Below are 16,535 nucleotides of genomic sequence, written 5' to 3' on the forward strand. Positions count from 1 at the left end.
AGAAATACAGATAGATCAAAAAAAAAAAAGTTATCCAAATTTGGAGGGCTACTCTTTCATAATTTTTTGGAAAGGTGACTAGTGAAGGTGAAAGAGAACAAAGTTGAGAAGAAGGTGTGTACAGTCAGCCAGCTTTAATCAAAGCACAGATGGAAGATGAGGAGTTGTTGAAGTTGAGCGAGGGTGCATTGACTGTAGATGAGGTGAAGGGAGTGCCAGAATGTTTCTATGTAAAGTCTGGTGTTTTGATGAGGAAATGGCGTCCTCCAGATCGTCCCGCAGATGAGGACTGGACGATTGTCGACCAGATAGTTGTTCCTCCGCCGTATTGAAAGGAAATTCTACGTCTTGCACATGAAATTCCAATGGCCGGACACATGGGTGTCAAGAAGACTTTGTGTAGAATCAGAACTCATTTCTTCTGGCCCAAGATGAGAAAGGATGTGTCTGAATTTTGTTGAACGTGTCATGAATGTCAAATGGTAGGAAAACCACAGCATACCATTAGACCTGCGCCGTTGATTCCTATTCCGGCTTTTGAGGAGCCATTTAGCCGTGTGATGGTAGATTGCATTGGTCCATTGCCGAAGTCCAAGTCGGGATGTCAGTATCTATTGACTGTGATGGATGTTTCCACGAGATATGCAGAAGCATTTCCGTTGAGGAGCATAACTGCTAAGTCAGTTCTGGACGCCTTGTTGACTTTCTTTACTAGGTACGGGCTACCAAAAGAAATTCAGTCGGATCAAGGTAGCAATTTCATGTCTCGTGTCTTTCAGGAGTTGATGTACCAGCTTGGTATTCAACAGATCAAGTCGTCTGCATATCACCCGCAATCACAGGGGGCCTTAGAAAGGTACCATCAGACGCTTAAGACGATGTTGAAGGTCTACTGTCAGGATAATCCTAGGGACTAGGATAAAGGTATCCCTTTTCTTCTCTTTGCTGCTCGTGAAGTGCCTAATGAATCCACTGGATTCTCCTGCTTTGAGTTGGTGTTTGGGCATGAGCCAAGAGGGCCCCTGAAAGTTGTGAAGGAGCAGCTGTTGTCTGATGAGGAAGAGAAAGATTCCAATGCCTTAGACTTCATCTCCATGTTCAGAGAGCGTCTTGTGAGAGCGAATGAAGTGGCAAGAGAACACTTGAAGTCTTCGCAACAGACAATGAAGGAACGCTTTGACCGAAAGGCACAGAGTCGTGTGTTTGAGGTTGGAGACAAAGTCTTGGTTCTACTTCCATTGCCAGGAGATGCATTGAAGGCTAAATTCAGTGGTCCCTATGTAGTAGAGAGGAAGCTTGGGAAGGAGACTTATGTGGTGAGCATGCCTGATCGTAGGAAAACCAAGAGAGTGTGTCACGTTAATATGTTGAAGAAATACCGAGAACGTGTGGAAGATGTAGGTGCAGTTGTGAGTGAGAGTGTCTTACACAGCGCTGGGAAAAGTGAAGAAGAGTTTGAACATGATGCTCCTGCTTCTCAGAGTGTGAGTTTCAAGTCAGGAATGATTCCGCGAGTAGAGAACTCAAAGGCACTAGAAAATCCAGAGTTGCTGCTCAGTCATCTGTCTGATTCAGAGAGGCAAGATGTTGTCGACATCTTCCAGGAATTTCCGGAGGTTTGCAGTGATAAATTGGGCTGTGCGAAAGACACTGTTCATACGGTAGATGTTGGTGACAATGCACCCATAAAGCACCATCCATATCGGATTCATCCTGCTAAGAGAGAACAGGTTGATAGGGAGATAGATTTCATGCTTGCAAATGGAATCATAGAGCCTAGTAACTCAAACTGGAGTTCCCCAGTAGTGCTAGTCCCAAAGGCAGACGGAACGTCCAGGTTTTGTATAGATTACAATATAGCAAAACACAACCAGCCAGTCACAGGAAAACTGTTTATCAAATTTTGAGTTTTATGTCAGTCGATTTGTGTTAAAACAAAAGAATTTGTGTTTTGTATTAATGAAAAAGTGTAGAGTGACAGCAAGGCATAAAGAAGCAAAGATATAATGTCACTTTTGTGAATTAATAACCTGTATATGTATTTCGTTACAGAGTGACAGAGTCACATTTGTGTGTCGAGTATGATCTCGATATTTTTCAGAGTTTGAACATACATTGTATATCATAACATCCTAACAGGTAACAATACGTATATATGTGTGAAGGGACAAAAAGAAATGTCCGGGGGTTAAATTTTTGTTATTGTTTTAGCTAACTTATGACGCAGAGTTGACATAAGTATAAGATTTATTAGCAAGTACACTGAGTAGAGGTACACATGTGTCATAGTGTTTAAATATGATGTTGTTATAATCAAGAGATGCATGCTGTTACATCATTCAGTGAAACTCCAGTGAAAGTTTGTGTTGGAGAAACAGACATATTATCTTTGCAACAGTCAGAACAATTTCAGAAAGAAAGTGTATTTTTGGTTTTCACATTTAAAGAATAAGTGCATGTGTTAACAAAAATATATATACTATACATGTCTGAAGTTATGTAAGTTTATTGGTTAAATATGTGAGGATATAATTACGGTCCAGACTACCACAAAGCACAGTCTCAGTCAAGATATTGATACTACTGGAGAAATGATTGATTACATTTGGTGTAATCTTTCCGGCTTATGTGCACCAGTAGGGGGCCTATGTGTACCCGTATATGCACCCGTTGAAAACAGTTTCACATACAGATGTGTATTACTGTAGACACATTGCGTAATTGGTGTATTTACATGTCTTGTAGGGGGGCTTGTCAAGTTTTCATATATTGTTCTAAAAGTGGACAATATGATGCCGGAGTTAACTGATTCTGATAAGGCTCAAAATCAGTAATTATAAGTGTAGTATGCCAGGTGAGGTTTTAAGAAAACAACTCAAAACTATTTGAGTTTGTAATCGTGTGAGCTGAATACGTGTAGTAAGCAAGAACAGTGAAGTAAGCCTTACAACGAAGGTGTTTATAGTCGAAAAGTTACATTCATAACTTTCCTCTTGTTGGGGGGTGGTGTGACAGAGAACCGTGATGTGCTTTGGTGAAACCAGGGTGGGGTGGAATAAAAGTGTCCATCCAGGACACGAGAGTTGGAGTTGGCAAACATGGCGTGAACGGTTGCAGTCATTCGGTGCTGATCCAAGAATGTTTTGTCGGTGTATAACAGATGTTATGTCGGTGCTGACAGGTGTTCTGTTGGTGCATGACACACAGTCAGACACAACATTCTTGCTGAAATCCATCAAAGATGAGATGGGGATCCACAGCAAAAAGGTCAACTTGCAGCTGTCTACACTTTCAATGAAGAACCAGAAGATAATCAGCGAACGTGTGGAAGGACTGCGCATACGAGCCCATGATGGCAAGGACAAGATAGCCTTACCACCAACTTACACACACAACATAATGTCTGCCGATTGCTCTCATGTGCCGACAACCAAGACTGCGCGGTCCATTCCCCACCTGTGCAACCTTAGCAGCAAGCTCATGCCTCTTCAAGACTGCGACATAGGCCTATTGATTGGCTATGATTGTGCAAGAGCATTGATGTCCAGAGAGGTTATTCCAGCACATGCAACAATGGACCCATACGGCATATGCACAGATCTTGGATGGAGCATTGTAGGAACAATACGTCCTGACTACATTTGCGAAAATGGCGACTACACCTGCACCAGTCACAGGTCAATGGCCAGGGAAATCCCAGAGACCTTGGTCATAGACAGAAGGGAAATTTTCTTTAATGAGAAGAAAACAAGCAAGTAGGAAATCACTCCCCATCAAATAAAGAGCATCATGGAAGCTGACCTTTCTGGTGTGAGCAACAAAGGGGCAGCACTCTCACAGAATGACTTCAGATTCCTCAATATCTTGGAAAAAGAAATTCACAATGTACCAGTAAAGGGAAGGAGTGACGGAATGTTTCATGGTAGACCAGCTATGAAGGTATGCTACAGATGAAATAGGAACCAGACCTTCTGAAGGAATTATACATATAGAGTGACAGAAGAGAAGGAATGACACCCATTATTACCAAATGGAATGACAGATAGGGAATGAAACAGAACGAGAGAGAGGAAGGTGTTTCTGAGATATTGTGATTCCTAACAAAGTGTGACATTCCCGTAGAAACATTTTGTCTCTGTTGATTTCTCCGTGCGTTCGACCTCAACTACGCTTACACTGCTGCTGGTGCCGGAGGATACAATCGCACTGCGCACCAATGGACATTTCTAGTTGTTCCTTCACAATAACACTAAAACACAGAAAAAGTGCAATTTGTCATTCTAAAGTTCATGTGCTCACCTTACGACATTTGTCAACATAATTTGGTATCGATGGAAAGAGGAAGAGTTCCCCACAACCAACACTGCTCTCCATTGATGATAATTATGAAATAGTAGCCCTCCAAAGTTGGATTACCATTTTTTTATACGCTCTGTATATAAATTCAATTTACAATGGCAATTACTCAAGACATACAGCCTGTCTATCAGCTAAACATATTTCTCCAAACTGCTACAGAGATTCATCAGATTGGAATTTTAACTATATGCAGTGGGTACTGCTTAACCTGTTCAGAACAAGTCCCAAGTATACTCTGGCAAGTGTCTATGGGAAGTCTGTGTTGTAGCAAAATCAAACCGTCCTCAATGAGATAATTATTCAAATTCATCAATTTGAATGGTTATGTCATACCCGCTGCGTACTATAAGGAAAAGAACAAGCCACTGACTGTCGAGCAGTAGTTGGCGGTCTATTGGATAAGATGCCTGCCCTGTAATCAGGAGGTTGTAGGTCCGAATCCTGCTTGAGTATGTATGCTCATGATTTCTTTTGTCATGCCTGCTATTGCGTAAAACAAAACCGCTCCATTCCGTGCTCATTTACGTCGATACAGGGCAATTTTCCATATCAGTTGCAATCCAAACAATATAACAGAAGTATTTGATAAATTTGAAAATGGTATATGATTCTAACGAAACTGTAGCACAAACTACATTCTGTACAGCATTCATGTTCAGAATGTACAGCAAATTATGATGCAATACCAGGAAAATCATGCCCTGATAGACCCAGGAGGTACAACTAGGTGACTAATGTCCTCTAAAGTACTTCTTAAAAGACTTGTTGGTTTATGCACATTAAACATCAGCATCCACTCATTTGAAAGAGATGCTTTAAATACTCGTTTATCTTCCTCCTATAACTGTATTTCATCACACCATCCCAACCCAGAGGGCCAAAATACTTACTATTGCCACGGAAAACACCAACAGTTTGGCAGCCCTCGAGTTAAAATCCTTGCTATATGGCTTGCTCTTATTCCTGACTGAGCTCAGGGTGACGCCATGCATGAGGTCTTCAGAACTACGGAGGAATGCTTCTCTTGCACCTGGCATGGCATGGGGTCCCACGAGGCGATAGCACGGGGGATAGATTGGTTTGAAGAAGAAACTGAAGGCAAGCTTGGGATCGGTGAAGAGAAGCTTCCACAGACTTGGCAGGGCACTGATTTCACGAGCTAGTCTGTCCTGGTACTCTGGAGGTAGGATCTGTGGATTTTAGGCATTCAGCACAGAGAGTGACAAAAGGATGAAGTAAAAAAATATGTTAATATTCACAGTAAATGCTACCTCTTCGTGAGCCACAGTACACCGAGACTGAAATTGTTTGATGGAGAAACTAATGAACTACAGTAACTCAAGATATTGCTCCTTTGGCTTTTAAGTTAAAGAAATAGCCATACATTAAAACTACTGTGTCAAGACTTAAACGGTGCATAACAGCTGAGAAATACTTACCTGACTGACATACTGTTTAAGTTTATCTAATGATAACTATCTTGATTGATTCAACTGACAGCATGGCTTACTACGAGGTTACAGAAAAGAGGATGTGATGAGTTCACAGTAGTGACTCAAAAGATCATCAAGAGACTCACAGGATTGGATGATGCAAGTAGAGACTGCAGTTGTAAGTTTATTACTGAGGCTCATGAGATGAGCTATGAGTTTATTCAGAGGTATATGGGGGAAATCATGACTTGACAGTTTAATTCATTAAATGCTGAACTCACTGACTATCATTGGGGTTTCAAAAGAATATCGCCATGAGTGGAGTCAGTTGCTCATGCACATAAACCCATACTAATGTGATTCACAAAATTTAGAAACTAACAGTACGTTGACTGACTACAGGAGTTTGTCTTGATTGACTAAAAACATTGTGATGACTAAGGAATGTAGGGGGAGGAGTGTTCTGATCAGAGTTCATTGCAGTGTGCCACAGAGCAATGTACAGGATGATTCAGGGGCACAGAATGGTGGCTTATTAATTGACCACTCTTACTCAGTCCATGAGGTGACCCTGGGTTGATTCTAGTGGACAATGAACAGCAGTACCATACCTAGAAGTTGATATCACCTCAAGATCTCAGTGATTCTGAAAGTAAGCCAGCACTGCATCAACAGAGGAATAATCTGCCACTGATGTTATGTATGTTATTAAAAAAAATCATACTTAAAGGGTGTGTACAGTTCTGGTTGAGGTGAGGATTTAGCTTTTAACATTTTGTGAGATATTCAGAAACCACTCTATGAGATGTCAAAGAGCATGCAATTCTAAGGGGTATCAAAAGTTTATTTGATGAAAATCGGTTTTAAAATGGCAGAGATATCCAAAACAAGGTGAAACAAAGAGATCCTAATAAAAGGCGTGGCCTGTCGCCTTTTATTATTATCACTTTTTTTGATATCTCAGCCATTTGAAAACCAATTTTCATGAAATAAACGTTGATTCCTTCTTAAAATTACATGCTCTTTCATATTTCATACGAGGTTTATCATTATCTCACTTAGGAATGTTCAAAACATCCCCACCTCAACCAGTAGGGCCTACTGCACAGTCCCTTTAAATCTATCATGATACAAGTATTGCATCTCAGAGTAGTGAACAGTGCTTCAATCAATGCACTTGAAGGTTGAGGCACTGAATTGGTGGGCAAGTCAATGAGTGACTGAAGATTACAGGACGGTGCCTTACCAGAGGTCTATGTCGACCAAACTGCTTGAAAATTCTATCCCGCCTGGCCTGGATGTCTGACATCATTTCTGGCAGACTGGGCAACTTGGCTTCTCCCTTGAACACCTTGGCAGCATAGCGGGCTTGCAGTTCAGAAACAGATCCTGTGGCACCACGCGTCACAATGAATCCGACGGCGGCCATGGTGTGGTGGGTCAGGCGTGGTGGGAGGACATGGAGATACAGGTCTAGTTGGCCCAAGTCATCTGCAAGAGTCAGCCATTGCACAAATGATATCATCACTTTTATGTGTTATATGCCACACATATACAGTCGTACCTTTGAACTTTGAAGGCAAATACACATGTAGAAGATGAAATTCCATCAAGTTTGGCACACCATGCAACAGTTAACAATCTTTAGAAAAACCTGTAAAAGAACCACTGTATTTATGATTTGAAATACATTGTATACAAATGTGATACACATGCATATTCTCTGACACCTTTTTATTTTTTCCATTTCCAGTAGTCTCGGAGTGGTAACTTCCCGCTCAAAGTTAAGGAGACTTTAAATGAAACTTTCTCATCGTGGCTTTCACATTAGTATCACATCATTTACACACCAATATTGACTGAAAGCAAGTTGCAAAAGTACTTTTAGGAGTTACCTGTAGTGTTGATGTCACATCAAAGCTCAAGTTTAGATGAAGATTTGCCTTGATAAGTGTTTTAAGATTAGAGCATATGATCACAAGTGTTCCCCGTAATAGCATTCAAGCCTGTGGTTTCCAGCGAGCATTGTCTCACTGACACTTTGTTTAATCGATTCAAATCTAATATCTCACCTGAGAGGATTTCATCATCAACAAACGGAATTTTCAAATTGTAGCCGGTGGCAAATAGCACACAGTCCACGTCATCCATCTCCTTTCCATCGTCAAAGATGACCTTTGACCCTTGGAAGCTCTGAATCCCACTCCTGACACTGATTCTGCCACTCATGATATCCATGGGGAGGCGGTCGTTGATCATGGCACTGCTGTTGAGAAGAGGCGTCTGCCGTCGAAGCCCCAGGCCATCCCAGTCCTGTATCGACTCCACCATTTTGTCCGTCATGCGCCTGACCAGCCAGGAGGGGATGAAACCTGTCCATCGTTTGTTGAGCATAATATCCACTGGCTGCTTGCTTAGCACACGAGGTATAATCCAAGCCCCCTTCCTTAGGCTGATAAAGACCTTTCAACACAACAATCATGTAATGTATAATTTCATGTACTATTCATATACTTATCAGAATTGGAGTCAGCAGTTGTTACCACAATAACCTAAAATGCGCAGTCTTTACAGTTGAATATGTTTGGCAGAGTATATTTTTGAACAGATGACATATAATCTCTATAATATTGATGTGCCATATATCTTATGAGCATATTTCATGAATCTATATTTTTCAGCTAATTTCGAAAGTGGATAAATTTGCCAGGAAGGAAAACAGTGCTAGAATGAGCAGTATTATTGCTTTCCAAAGACCAAGGTAAGTACTTACTCACTTTGAAACTGTATAATTTGCAATTCTGTTGCACGAGTCAATATTTCTTTGTGTAGCTCATTTTGCGCATCCACATTGACTCCCTATTAATCAAATAGTATAGAAGGACAAGCCGGCAGTGCTACGTGCGCTTTTATACTCTTTGCTATTAATCTTGTGTGGGGGAGGGGGAACAAAACTGAACAGCTACCATAAAATGCGAGCTGTTTGTCTATAAATGTCTGTCTTGATCTGTTTCCATATCTCTCTCTCTCTCTCTCTCTCCCTCTTGACACTGCTGATGATTGTTACCTTTTTAGCATGATCAGCACATAAAACTGCAACATCCCCAGCAGAATGGCCAGCACCTGTCAAGCCATTGAAAACAAAATAGGAACATTAAGAACAAAACTTACAAATTAAAACAAAACATCATGTCTATCTTGACTGGAATAGACAGGGTAAAATCATGAGGACTGTATAAAACGCTGGCAAGTGATGATTTATCTCATGTTTTCATTAAAAGGTGATATTGGTCACCACGGACATGAATAAGAATGGTGATGACGCCATTACCTCATATGTTTTCTTTTAACCGGCAAACAAATTGCCCCTCAATGCAAATTCTGTTGTTTACTTGGTCAAAGCTGCAGAGACTCCAACCTCAAGCTCTACGTAAATGGAAAATTCTCCTGCCTGGACCTACGAGTAAATAGGAGAGACTGATCCCGTGATCATGTCAACGCATGACATCAATTTCAATTCCAGGGCCCTGAAGCAGGCCCTGGAAGCTCTTGAATAAAAAAAAATTCTTTGGTGCTATCTTAGCTTAATTTGGAACTTATATATACGGCATAATCAATGCTGGCCCTGAGGAAGCTCTAAAGTTCTAAGCCAAAGTATAAGTGGATGACACAGCTAGAGCGGGAGAAATTAAAACTCAAGCTGAAGAGCGGCAGATTTTGAGAAAGAGGTCTTAAAGTGGGAGAGCTGGAGTCTATGAATCTGCAAACTCACATGACTACAAAATGACACATCTCAAAAAAGTTGAAGTTCAAATGGCATTCATTACCTACAACTAAGACAGTCTTGTTCTTGAAATCTGATCCTCTGCGGAATTGGCAGGTGTGAAGCACCTGACCTTTGAACTCTGCTACACCAGGGTATTCAGGGATAAAGCCTGATGAGTAGAAACCAGAACACACCATGACGGCATCAAACACCTGAAGGGGAAGACAGAATACCAAGTAGGATATGAGAGGGCATCAAGGCATGTAGAACAGTGGAGTATATGCTTAACCCATTGAAGACGAGTCCTGAGAATAATCACTCAGGTGTCTACGGAAAATGTGTGTTATAGCAAAATCAGCTCGTCCTCAATGGGCTAAAAATGAGAATTGAAAAGTACACAATCAAACAATCAATCTACATAATGTAGAAAGCTACATAATTTACTTCCTTTAACCCCTCCCCCCCCCCCCCCCACAAAAAAAAAAATGAAACTCTTAAAAAATTGCATCTGCAAAGAATGAATGATGGCCATACCAGTTAGAACTACTTTAGCATAAAATAAAGCACATCTTGAATCATTATTTTACCGCACTGGATGATAACTGCAATAAAAGTCATTCTGAGTTATTTCCTTCTCTTTTTTTTTTCAGCACACCAAGCTTTGCAACAACAAAGCCCTTCCCAGAGGAATGATGTATCCATGATAAACTTGCCTAAGTCAAATCATTTTGGACTGAAGAAATAGCTTCAACCTTGAGAAAATTTGACCTTTGAGGGACTAAATTCAACAGAATTATAAAGAGAAGGGAACTTGAAAAGACCTTCAATTAAGGGAATATTCTACTTATGTGAGGTTGACTTAAGCAAGGTTGTCCGTGCACAAAACCAACAACTTAGAGACAACATACCTCCGTCTTGACATCTTCATCCTTACATTGTGATCTCACAATCCATCTTCCTGTTTTCTCAAAATCATCTGCTTTCTCCACTCGAATTACTCTGGAGCTGAACCGGATTTTCTTCCAGAGGTCAAAGTGGTTTGCGTAGTCAACATAATACTTGAAGACATCCTCACCCTATTTGTCAGCACGAAAAATAAAGAAGATATCAAAATTACTCTCTTTTTTTCATACACACACACACACACACACACACACATGCACAAACATATACACACATACACATGCACACAAAGGGTTAATACATTAAACAATAACACAAGGAAAATCTCATCCTTTGCTCCAGGGGCAAATTTCAATGTAAAACAAGAACATATTGAAAGCTTGCACGCTTTCAATTTAGAACAAAAGAGAGAAAAATGGGAAAATAATCACCTGCAAGTATGGTGGCCATTCAGGAGGGAATGGAAAATCACTGAAAGCCATCATTGGCTTGCACACGTTAGTGACGAGTCCTCTGTAGATATATGGCGGTCCATGTGGGTCAACTCCCTCCTCCTCTTGAAAGTTCCAAACACCACCTGTCCCACAAAAAGTTGGCAAAACAGAATGACACCATGCATTTAGCAAAAGTCAAAGTTCTATCAGTGTCACATCAGTGTCACCCTTGACCTCTGTAGCCCTCTCCCCCCACCCCATCTCCATTTAAAAAAAAAAATTTCTTTGCCCCTGTCTCACATTAACCTGTCGAGGACAGTTTGATTTTGCTACAACACGCATTTCCCATAGACACTTACCCGAATATACTCGACTCGTCCTCAACGGGTTAACACTTTCTGGTGATTCAGGCAGCCATAATGTTTAAAGCAATCTAGATGGTCAATATCAATGGATTTCACTCAGGAACCAGATCTTGTTTTTCTTTTTGGGGATTATAATTAGCGTAAAAAGTCCAACTGCCAAATTTTACTTAAAGAAAAAAAATACTGTTTGGAACTTACAGAGAACCTTTTTTTTTCAGAAATCCCAATTAGACTTGAGCATACAGTACATCAGATATATGAGGTAATTGCCCTCACTTGCAGAAAATTGGACAAGTATGCCCTGTGTACATTGAATCAATGTAACGAAACATGACAATGATAATTCTATGTTAGTAGACCAATCAGATCCACATCAAAATAATATTTGGTTACTCCAAATGACTTTATGAATCTCCTGGACCATTAAATCATAATTCCAGAAGTCTGCCAATGCCATCTTCACACTGCTGAATCTTCTGTCAAAAGTTAATCTACTATCACAGCATACCACGTCCACAACAGGGAGATTGAGTTTACAAGTATATTTTGCTTTGTTCGTGTGTGTGTGTGTTTGTGTTTGTGGTTTTTTTTTTTTTATGAATAATCTTTTTTTTTTGGGGGGGGGAAGGAAATTGCAGTCAGTTCAAATCAGTATATTTGATATTCAATACAAAAATACTCTCAATATTGACCTTACATCTCTTTGATGTCTAGAAAGGCTTTCACACATTGATGCAGCATTATACACAAGTACCATCTTTTTGCTTGTGTTTGCAAAAGTTAACTTTTTACTCTACTTGGTCATTGTACCACTACATGGTCATGTAGTACCATACCAGGTACTAGTTTGTGCTCAAACTAGATAAAGTATTTCATTTAAATGTTTAAAAATGCCATGTTTTCATGGTATGATTATAGGAGTACAACACAAGTAATTAAGAGCAGATTTAGTAATAAAAACATAAAATAATGTTTTATGATGTATATCAATTCATAGTTAAAACAGATGACAAAATTAATCAAACTCAATTTATACCTGCTGATATCACAGGTCTGTTCAAAACATATTTCAGAGCAGCAATAATGAAACATCATAGTACCTTGCATACCAATTAATAACAATTAAATGATGAAATTATTCAAACTTCACACCCACCAATATCACTGGTCTGTTCAAAACATACTGGTTCGAGCCCCTCTTCCAAGCAAGTTTTGATGGACACCAAACCAGAGACACCAGCTCCGATGACAGCAACTCTCTTCATAATGGATGCCTTGAATCAGAGTAGATTGCTGGGGAGGAGGGTAATATAATATTATAGTGACAAATGTAACAGGACCTATATTTTTTTTAATGTTTTTATTGAACAATAATAACATATGTACAAAAATAGGTATAAACACACTTGACGCAACAGAACAAAGCACTGAAAAATAAGACATAAGAAAGAAATAAAAGAGAGAAAAAAGAAGAAAAAAGAAAAACAACAAAATAACACAGTCACAGTTAAATCAAAATATGCTGACCCGCGGGTATCCACTATGATGTATCGCGAACTACCAGTATTCAGGCCTCCCCCAGGATGACCGGCAACCCGACCACTAATCGACTGATTTACTGCTCGGACCAGGACGGCCAGGGCAGATTCCATTGTCTTGCTTTATGTATTTTTAGAAGGTGATGTCTCACCTCCCTGCACTTACACATACCAGGCACCTCCCTGCACATACCATGGACCTAACAAACATGCAGGAGATTGACCACCACACTCATTACTAGGGAGGCATGCCTCCCTGCTTATACATTCATCATTCGCACGTCCACAAAGGTAACAGGACCTATATTAAATCTACAGCAATGCAACTAGGGCCTACCGGTACTTTTTTGAGCTGCACTATCAAACTGCAAGTCTGCGACCAGCCCAAATGTGAAGCTGCCCACAGTATAACTGTGTTAAGGAGCACCCCTGGGTTTAAAGGGTGTGTACAGTTCTGGTCGAGGTGAAGATTTAGCTTTTAACGTTTTGCGAGATATTCAGAAACCACTCTATGAGATGTCAAAGAGCATGCAGTTCTAAGGGGTATCAAAAGTTTATTTGATGAAAATCGGTTTTGAAATGGCTGAGATATCCAAAAACGAGGTGAAACAAAGAGATCCTAATAAAGTTGTGGCATGTCGCCATTTACTATTAGGACTTTTTTTGATATCTCAGCCATTTGAAAATCAATTTTCATCAAATAAACGTTGAATCCTTCTTAAAATTACATGCTCTTCCATATTTCATTAGAGACTTTTCATTATCTCACATAAAAATGTTCAAAACATGAATCCCTACCTCAACCAGTACTGTACAGTCCCTTTAAGACCTGCACATACATTTGACTTACTTTATTTACTGAGGATTCATTTAAGCAACATATTTTTTTTTTAGACAACTAGTAAATATCAATTTTGGAAATCAACAATTCAGTTAATTGCCTCTTATAACAGAAATACATTGTACATAGCCACCACAAGGTGGGGAAACATGTGGATTCTATTTCTCATTCTGATTAACTTTTGATTACAAATTCAACAAATCATTGTTGTAAAAAAAACAGCATCTTTCAAGCCTTGATGTGCAAAATGTAAAAGCAAAACATTAAAAATATATGCTCACAAAGGCCAGTTACATCTAGTCAGTAGGCCAACAGATATGACTATAAAATGAAGTAAATCATTTGTTTTAATCAGTTATAGATTACCGGGTACCTCACCATTTTGTTCCAAATTTTACTGTTCAATTTTGGTTAAGTAGACCCTCTACATTTATTGATTTCAACACACTGACAAAAAATGTAGTGTCTACACAAACTTTTCATTCAGCCACCTTTTTTCCGTCGGAAAAAAAAAAAAAACAACCACCTAACTGTTACAGGTCTTTCAGAGAATAACTACCAATTGTAGAGCTCTACTCGAGTACCAAGTAGATCATGAGATCTACAGTTTACCGGCCTCGACCTCGCCTCTAAGCTCGGGCCCTCAACCTCGGTACAGCCTACAGTACAACTATACATAGTACAAGGTTGTACAAGGTTGTACCGAGTGCTCGTCCTGCTGTGCTACGTGACTATCTCGCCCGCACACCGCCTGCCTGCCTAGCCTAGCCGGGGCGCGGAGCTCGAGACGCGGGTACAGAGTTGATCGAGGCGGCAGAGCAGAGACGCCGTATTCCACACCCTACACGCACCGTGAAGAAAACACCAAAACAAGAGGCTTCGCTCAAATATCTGACCTTTTGTTCTTATTCAAAATAATGCACAATTTGTGCTGCGCAAGGCCAAAAAAAATGTCAGCATAGGAATGGAGGTCATGCATAATTCTAACTTCAAAACTGACACTTACTGATATGCCAGGTTACTTAGTACTTGTACTAAGTAATGGTGTCCTGTTTTCCCACCGAGTTGCCACACCACCTTCACCTTTTTTGCTCTCACCACTGTGAAGGCATGGCACTGACGTCGTAGTTTTTTCTCACACTGCATACAAGCTGTACAAGTGTTACGCAATGTCCCTCACGTATATGGAAAGCCAAATGTCACATAAATCGAAAGTCTGCTTATCGACCGATAAACTTTTTAGTTTTGTTTTATTATCGGCGATAAAATACTTAGATTATCCGTAACTCTTTCTTCTGTTTTGTTTTTATCCCACCGTCACCGCCACCACCTGACTATGTGCGCCATGATGAAAACATTCAAATGTTTGGGCAATGACGAGATCTCATATAATGTAATTAATCGTACATGTGCATCTCAAATCATCGACAACAGTACTGTTTCCGCTTTTTCGGTCTTTTTGACAGAAATGCCTTTTTTTACGCAACTGCGAACTGCCTTTCAACACCAGTGTTGGAAAGAAAACTTCAGAACATAGCAAATTTGTGTCACAAAAATTAGTAGGCCTTAATTACTGTAGAGAGTGCACTTGTGGACGAGAATGTAATCAAAGGCGGATCCAGAAGGTTCCGGAAAGCGGGGGGCGGGCGCAAAAAAAAAAAAAAAAAAAAAATCATCATTCTTTTTTTTTCCTAGTATTTCTTTTATTTTAACTAAAAATAAAGGGGGACGCGCGACCGGTGCGCCCCGCGGATCCGACACTGGTAATGTTGCTTCATGGTGATAAATCACTGTCTTCTATCGTAACTGTCCATGTAATTTTAGCTCTTCCTCCAGTGAAGTTGGCATATCTCAAGAGTTTTTACAGGTGTTCAATTCGACTGATTTGCAGCCACAAGGAATAATGTAATGCAATGACATACATAGAATATATAAATCAATTCAAATCAAATCACTCATGACATCAAATCAAATCATCATAGTGATATCGTCGGAAGTGATCTTAATCCCCGATATTTATGTGCGGGAATGGGAAGATAGGACTTTAATAATTATGCAAGTGGAGATCAAGTGAGAGGAGTTTATTCTTTCCAGTATCCTCTTTGTTGACATTGGTTGCGTTCGAGCGCTCTCCTAAAGCGAACTGTACCGTACCGTACCCGCGCCAGAGGAGCGCTCGAACGCTCCTAAAGTGTACCGTAGATACCGTTCTGTACCGAGCCAAAAATGGACGCACCCTCAGTTATTTATGGGTGGGTTCGAGCGCTCTTAAAGTGAACCAAAGCGAACTGAACCAAAACGTACCGTACCGAACTGTGCCAGATTTGGAGCGTTCGAGCGCTCTGTCGAGAAAGCGTATCTCACGTAAACTTTCAACTTTCAACTTTCAACCACTTATTTTTTAGAAAAGGTCACGCATTTTTGTAGCAAGAATGTCATGCACCTGGCGCTTGAACTACTTGCAGCTGTCCCGAACAAAGAGAATGATGTTTTTGCGTTGTGACGTATGCGCATGATACGCGCATGCTTTCTACAGCGAACTTTTGGTACGCTACGCTTTTGGAGCACATCGGGAAGTGGTCCACTTTTGGCTCGGTACAGTACGGTACGGTACACTTTAGGAGCGCGAACGCTCCTCTGGCGCGGCTACGGTACGGGTACAGTTCGCTTTAGGAGCGGCGCTCGAACGCACCCCATGATCCGACTTCCATAATCCGAAAACGCTGAAATCACATCTATATAGGCCTAATATGTCCAAACTCTTCAAATCTATACCCACCTAAACAAGGAAAGAATGTTTTATAACTGCAGTCACTGTGAATTTTTTAATGAAAATGTTCAGTTACGCTCTTAACGATCGAAGCAAATTGTGCACTAAGGCAAGACATCCCTATAA

At 40.3% G+C, this 16,535-nt stretch overlaps 1 protein-coding gene across 1 annotated transcript; it reads right to left on the minus strand.

Annotated features, from left to right (window-relative positions):
• Positions 1-5,187: 5,187 nt before the first annotated feature.
• Positions 5,188-10,943, minus strand: LOC139708956 (flavin-containing monooxygenase 5-like). Its single transcript, XM_071620925.1, has 7 exons — positions 10,893-10,943; positions 10,467-10,634; positions 9,624-9,770; positions 8,860-8,915; positions 7,865-8,244; positions 7,039-7,283; positions 5,188-5,549 (listed from the first exon to the last, which is right to left on the minus strand). Exons 1-7 carry the CDS (start codon positions 10,941-10,943, stop codon positions 5,214-5,216), a joined length of 1,383 nt encoding a protein of 460 aa, XP_071477026.1. The 3' UTR covers positions 5,188-5,213.
• Positions 10,944-16,535: the final 5,592 nt, after the last annotated feature.

This window comes from Diadema antillarum, unplaced genomic scaffold (assembly GCF_040938485.1).
Source record: "Diadema antillarum isolate AM-2024a unplaced genomic scaffold, OU_Dant_1.0 seq00001391_RagTag, whole genome shotgun sequence".
Classification (NCBI taxonomy): Eukaryota; Metazoa; Echinodermata; class Echinoidea; order Diadematoida; family Diadematidae; genus Diadema; species Diadema antillarum.

What these genes read in the sequence shown, in the direction of transcription:
- LOC139708956 (XM_071620925.1), bottom strand. Translation starts at nt 10,943, where the DNA reads ATGGCTTTCAGTGATTTTCCATTCCCTCCTGAATGGCCACCATACTTG. An exon ending in ATGAAGATGTCAAGACGGAG is followed by an intron (nt 9,771 to 10,466) that starts GTATGTTGTCTC and finishes CTTCCCCTTCAG; the next exon opens with GTGTTTGATGCCGTCATGGT. An exon ending in AGAACAAGACTGTCTTAGTT is followed by an intron (nt 8,916 to 9,623) that starts GTAGGTAATGAA and finishes ATGGCTTGACAG; the next exon opens with GTGCTGGCCATTCTGCTGGG.